The 6479-nt window shown below is 43.5% G+C and overlaps 1 protein-coding gene across 1 annotated transcript; it reads left to right on the forward strand.

The window, feature by feature from the left end:
• The first annotated feature begins 396 nt into the window (after nucleotides 1–396).
• ARL8B (ADP-ribosylation factor-like 8B) lies at nucleotides 397–5666 on the forward strand. Its single transcript, XM_008944734.1, has 6 exons — nucleotides 397–476; nucleotides 1108–1181; nucleotides 1601–1694; nucleotides 2475–2542; nucleotides 2781–2851; nucleotides 3705–5666. Exons 1-6 carry the CDS (start codon nucleotides 417–419, stop codon nucleotides 3752–3754), a joined length of 417 nt encoding a protein of 138 aa, XP_008942982.1. The 5' UTR covers nucleotides 397–416; the 3' UTR covers nucleotides 3755–5666.
• Nucleotides 5667–6479: the final 813 nt, after the last annotated feature.

A 6479-nucleotide genomic window follows, 5' to 3' on the forward strand; every position in this document is an offset into this window, starting at 1 on the left:
AGTAACTTGCATCAGAGGAAAATCTTCAGGGTATTTCTAGCTTCCAGGTAACTGGGAGATCCTGGCATCCAGAGCTGGCTCCAGCAGAAGCTGGGGAATGGCTCTCGTCCTGTGCCTGCCCTGGCTGTCCCTCTGTGAAGCCATGCAAAGCACTTCTCCCCACGTAACTTTGCTCCCCTGACTGCCTCAAGGCTTGGAAACTTATTTAGGTGCTTGTAAGAAATGGACTTGACTGACTTCCCACGAGCTCCATGGACACGAATGTCATAGCTGCCACCTCTCAGCTGCAAAGCCTTGGGTTGGAAGGAGAATGGCTGGAAAAAGCTGCTGAGGTTTTGCTCTGTAAACCAGCTGCAGCAGATAAGCACTAAATTTGACTTCTTTTTTTTTTCCAGTCAGGTCAATTCAGTGAAGATATGATTCCTACTGTGGGCTTCAACATGAGGAAAGTTACAAAGGGTAATGTTACAATAAAGGTATGTTACCTTGTTGGCTGTCTCTTTAAACCCATGTCAGGTTGTATTCAGCTTCTAGCTTAAAATTTGGTTGCCCTGTTTTGCTTCCACCACTGGGACAAATGCAGGGAAAGGGAGGGGCTCAGCTAAATCTGTCAGATAGCTTAGGACAACACTTGTGGTTATTTATGGACTTTCTTAAATGAGAATCTGTGTGTGATTTCCAGGTTCATGGACTAGTTAAAGCAGTGTTGTGATAATGCCATCTGGCTTTAATCTGAGTTATTTTCACATGTTTACAGCCCAGAGATCCTCCTCTTCTCATCAATGTTGCCTAAAGGGAGGCTTACATCAAAAGCAGAGTTTTAATTCAGTGTATTTTATTTATTTTCTTGTATACCACGCTGTGTAAACTTAGTACACAGGTGTGTTCTTGCACCTGGTGTAAGATTCTGCACTTTGCATCTTATGCTATTGGGCCTGCAAGCTTTGAGCAGCTGTACGAGGGATTATTTCAGTTCTGTTATATGAGAGGTCCTGCAGCTGGCCTAAGGAGAAAGGGAAAAAAAATGAGTTTGATTTCTTGTCTTATCTCTGTGTGATGTGTTTAAATACAGCACATGGCTAAATTGTCTTTTCCCTTTGCCTTAAGATTTGGGATATAGGAGGGCAGCCCCGATTCCGAAGCATGTGGGAACGATATTGCAGAGGAGTCAACGCTATTGTGTAAGTGTCCTCTTCCTCCAGCTCCTGCTTAACTCCAGAGCTGCTGCTGTTGTGTGTGGCCTTTCAAACAGAGCATGCCTGTCTGGGTAGCACCCATTTTAATTTCAAAACTCTTCTGCAGCCTTATTGACCTTTCTTTACCCTTAAGTTCACGGGTTATGTTTGTATCAGTGTCTGATCTGGAGTACTAACTGCTTCCTGTCTGAACTGGGTGGCAGTGCTGTCTAACTGAAGGAAAGAGTCTTTCATCTATGCTGATCTTAGAGTTTTTTTTTTTAAAAGAACCAAATTCTTTGCTTGGAAGATTTAGCTTTGTTTAAAGCCTTCTTGAATGTGCTCAAAACTGATGGTGTAAAAGAAGTGCTGCTGTCTCTGAAGTAGTTCAGTCTCACTGAGCTAACCTTAAATTCTTTTTAAAGCTACATGGTAGATGCTGCAGATCGTGAAAAAATAGAAGCCTCTCGAAATGAGCTGCACAATCTTCTAGATAAGCCACAGTTACAAGGAATCCCTGTAAGTACTGTTGCCTTATGCAGTTACACTTGCTTGAGGAATGTGCATAACTTCAGCAACTCTGCAGTCTGGCTTGAACTCCTAAGTCATGTAAGGTCTAACCTTGCTGGGTAGTATAAGCATGAACAACACCTGCCCTTAAATGATTTAGTGCCTTAAATCAAATTGTTGGCCCCAGTCAATCCTTCAGTGATCTTGTTCAGTGCCCCCACACCCACCAAATTAAAAAAAAAAGAACAGTAGTTTAAAGTAATCCTCAGTGTACAGAGTTAGTGCTGTCTTCTAGAGTCTACTGTAGTACAGGTTAACCAGAGTATGGCACAGAATCATAAAGGTTGGAGAAGACCTCTAAAACCATCAAGTCCAACCATCACCCAGCAGTACCATGACCATTAAATCATGTCTTGGAAGTACCCTATCTACACATTTCTTGAACACCTCAAGGAATGGTGACTCCACCATCTCTCTGGGCAGCCCAGGCCAATGCAAGAAGCATAGGCTAAGTTTGGGGAATCTCAGTTGAAAGTCTGCTGGGATTGTTCTCAGTTTTGATGGGTTCTCATGGTTGGTTTTTGTATGTAACAGTTTTTGTACCCCTTTCCCTGTGACTAGGTCAGTCTTCCTTCATGATCTGGTTTAGTAGTAGTGTCTCATCTGTTAGATTTTCCAGCCTAGTGCAGAATGCTCGTCACACTCCCCTAAATTTTGATGTCTGTGGTGGATTTTGGTTTGGTTTAAAAAAGGAAAGCTGCAACCATTTCCTTCTGCTCTGGATTGCAGGTTCTAGTACTTGGAAATAAGAGAGACCTTCCTAATGCTTTGGATGAAAAACAGCTAATTGAAAAGATGTAAGTCTAACCCTTCCTGAGCGAGGCTGCTTGAACTCAGTCAATGGATTCATGTTCATAGGGTGTTGGGTCAAGCAGTGTGCATTTGTAAGTAGAAAACCAGCAACAGGAGGCAGCTGAAACATTGTACAGAAACAAGTTATGTAGAAGGGGAAGATGAAGGGAAACAATTTAGATTCTCAGTGTAAGAGGCCTTGTAATGAGTGAGGTGTATGTTGAAATGTTCTCTCTTTTGTAGGAACCTTGCTGCTATTCAGGACAGAGAAATCTGCTGCTACTCCATTTCTTGCAAAGAAAAAGATAATATAGGTAACTATTAACCTAAACCACAAAGCATTCTGAAGAGATGTTGGAGGATGGGTTGGGGGATTGTAACTACTTCTCCTGATGCCTTCTTGTGGCTGCTGTGAGATTACATGGGTTCATTGGTGGGCTGACAGGAGGTTACTGAGGAGGGAAACTTCAGGCTGGTGGTCACAGGAAGAAGCTGTAGAGGACACCTGAGCTGCTTTATATTAAGGATTCAGCTTCTTTCCAGGAAAAATAAACACTCTGTGGAACTCTTCTGGCTTTTTAAACAAGAAGCCCTTGCCATCAGTTTAGGATTCAAAGATGGTGGGCAGGAGAAGCAGGTACTGCCTGCTGTTGTATCTCCTGCACGAGGCTGAGCAGCCCTGATGCTGTAGGGAAGGTGGCACTGGGAGCACTGGGCTGGTGTGATGCTGCTGCACTTCCTCAGCAGACCCTCTTTCATGCATGGAGCAGCCTGATGCCTTGTACTGTAGGGCTAAACTAACTTTGCTCTCATCAGGGCCAGGAGAGGCAGGCTGGCTAAAGAGAGCAGTGTCAGTCTAATTACGTGAACCAGGCCAATGTATCAGATTTTGGGGTGTCTTTTTCCTAGCAGTGCAGTTGACTGAAGGACCAGGATGTCCAAGGCAGTTCCTTTAAATGTTACTTAAAGGCTGCTGGGCTGGTACAGGACCAAAGCACACACAGCAGGCATTCCAAAAACCCTTCTGTTGATGTGTCTTGGACCATCCTCTGGAGAAGGGCTGGATATTGCTGTCATGTATTTGAGGACACTGCCATGCCCAAGTGATGCCAGTTACACAAATACAGATAAGTGCTTGAATGTAGAACTTCTCTTTTCTCTCTTTAGATATCACGCTTCAGTGGCTTATTCAGCATTCAAAGTCTAGAAGAAGCTGAAGTCTTCCTGGAATCTCCAGTACCAGTTGGCCATAATCTCAATTGTCCACTTCCCTCCATGATGAGATATTACCCAAAAGTCCTGTATCAAGAATCTGCCTTTTCACGGTTCATTTCTCATGTGCACTGCTGAAGACTTGTATTCCTATTCTGTCACAAAACAACTAGAGTTGTCATGATAAAGTCAGCACAAATATTTATTTTACAACCATCTGTGGTGGGAGGGTTGCGGGGGGTCTTTTTAAAACAGAATCTCTCTACCATGTTAACTATGATGGTACACTCTGTTCTGGTTTTTCAGGGCCAGGTTTTTATATGATTTTCAGCAAGTGTTTTATTTCTAGTGTTTAGTGGCTTGAAGATGCTGATGCCTGACAGCATTTAAGATTCTCTAAGATGCCACATACAGTAGTTAGAAAACATTTAAGCGTGAGCTGTGGGATAGCAATTTATCTCACAAGTGCATGTGATGTGTGTATGTAAGCAGAGAAATGGAGACTGTTTGCAGAGGGGGGCACGAGGCATAGATCAGCATCACTCATCTGCAGCTGGGATCTTATCCTGCCACTTGAAAACTCTCATGGCGAATTAGGAAAGAGTCAACTGTCTCATAATCGTTTTGTTGCTTCTGTTTAACCTTTGTGTGAGGGATGGGAATGGACTGTCCTGTCAAGCTTTCAAAAATTGGAGTATTCCATCATGAAAACAAATTGCTAGGAAGATCAGACTTTGTTCAAATACATTTTTCTACCTACAGATACGAGCGGTCTCTGTCGGAAACCAGAACACGCATTCTGAGCAGCTGCATGACACGTAAATTCCTGATGTTTTTGTATAGAGTCAGCTGTTGACCTTTAGCACAATATCTGTGTAATTGTCTAGTGTCTCTCCTGCTCATGAAATGGCTGGGCACAGTTTCACCTGGTGCTATGGCATATCTAGGCTATTGTGACAACTCTAGGCCTGCCTGCTTTCTTGATGTAACCACGTGCAAAGTCTGTAAGTCGCGAGATGCAAACGTTCTACTGTGTCAAAGCACAAGAGAGCCAATGAATCGAGCCTGTTTCTTGACTAGCTCCTACAGTATAGGGAAGTATGTATAAACTAAAGATTGTAACGTTTTTGTAGCTTTACTTTCTCAAATGACTTCAGTCTATTTAAAGGGACAGACTTGTGAAGACTGGTTTGTTCATACAGTAATGTCAGTGTAGCTTTCTAGTGTATGCAAATACATGGTACACCTGCTTGTGTGGCCTCACACTGTGTGTGATTCTTCACCTCAACCCAGAGTTTGCGTGACGTCGGAGTCTGTGGTTGGAAGCACTGTCTGGTCCATATCAGTCACGACAAGCTGGTTTGGATTCAGACTGCCCTGGCCTTACTGTTGTGCACCACCTCCTGCTCTGCTGCACAGACACTACACGCTGCCTGCGTCCAGTCCCACCCCGCCCTGTGACTTCTTTTGTCCCCTTTCAGTTCTCTGAAGCATGGTTTCAATTAATTCCTACTCTGGTGCTGTAGAGGAGAGGGTATATTAACTTGCTACTGTAGTCCCTAGTTCACCAGGAACTGCTACAGTTACTTTTATTTAGCCAACTTGCTTGTGCCTAAAATAAGGAAACTAAACTAGAATGTGTGAATCTTTGTGGGGGACCAGGTCACTGTTTAGTTAACTGGCCTATAGCTAAACTCGATGTGTTTGGTGTTTATATACTTCACTGCTTTCAGCGTTTATGGCATCCAAACACTACCAATTGTTAACCTGTGCATTACTCTCTGCATGTGAACAACTGATACAATTACTGAACTTTGTAAATACGTGGATTTTTTTATTTAGGTGGATGCATATGTTGGTTTACTGCTCTTCGGCTTTATTCAATAAACTTATGTTTTGAGGGTTGTATTGACACTTAACTGGCTGACTTGAGTTGATGTGGCTCATGGAAATACATTATGGGATGTCTGTCTCCTCTTCCACGTGACTGCCGTTGGGGAAGAGGGCTCAGTAAATACTTGAGCTTCTTTATGTTTTGTGGTTCAGCTATTCAAGCAGAATGCTTATAAAACTACCTTTCAGGCCCGGGGCTTTCTCAGGTTCCATGAGCAAGCTTAGCTAGTCAGGCTCAGCAGGCTTCAGTGCTTTATGTTTATGAAAAGCATAGGTGAGATGAAGGTTTTTAAGTAGGGGCAGCTGTCTCAAGCTCTGTTTTCAGGAGAAAATGCATGTGTCTGCAAGCTTGTCTCTTGTCATCAAGCCTAGAGTAAAACCTTTCCTTTTCTAGCACATGCCAGACCTAGCAGTGCCTGATTCTTCCCTGCAGATTAAAGCATGAAGGTTCTGATCTCATTGGGAAGCGAGGCTTTCATTGACTGGGGTCTTGGACAAAGTCTTTGTCGTGATTTTAGCCTGAAGTTACTAAATTGTTCTTCCCAAATGCTTTGTGGCATTCATTTCTCTTGGGTCACTGATAAGCTTAGAGGAGCACGTGTCAATGTCTTCCAAGCGATGGTGACAAATTGGATGTCTTCAGGGCTTGTCTCTGTAGGCAGGTTGGTTTTTAGGCCTGAGTACTGGTCAGTCAGTGTTCTTCACGTGTAACTCAGCTGGTGAGCAGGGCTGCTGAACTGCTGAGTTAAAGATCATGTACAGAGACAAACAGTCAGATTGGTCGCTGACCAGTCAACAATCTGCTGTCAGATGGGTCACCCTGGTTGGGCTGAGACT

Source organism: Merops nubicus, unplaced genomic scaffold (genome assembly GCF_000691845.1).
Source record: "Merops nubicus isolate BGI_N331 unplaced genomic scaffold, ASM69184v1 scaffold11547, whole genome shotgun sequence".
NCBI lineage: Eukaryota > Metazoa > Chordata > Aves > Coraciiformes > Meropidae > Merops > Merops nubicus.

What these genes read in the sequence shown, in the direction of transcription:
- ARL8B (XM_008944734.1), top strand. Translation starts at nt 417, where the DNA reads ATGATTCCTACTGTGGGCTTCAACATGAGGAAAGTTACAAAGGGTAAT. An exon ending in AGGGTAATGTTACAATAAAG is followed by an intron (nt 477 to 1,107) that starts GTATGTTACCTT and finishes CTTTGCCTTAAG; the next exon opens with ATTTGGGATATAGGAGGGCA. An exon ending in CAAAGAAAAAGATAATATAG is followed by an intron (nt 2,852 to 3,704) that starts GTAACTATTAAC and finishes TTCTCTCTTTAG; the next exon opens with ATATCACGCTTCAGTGGCTT.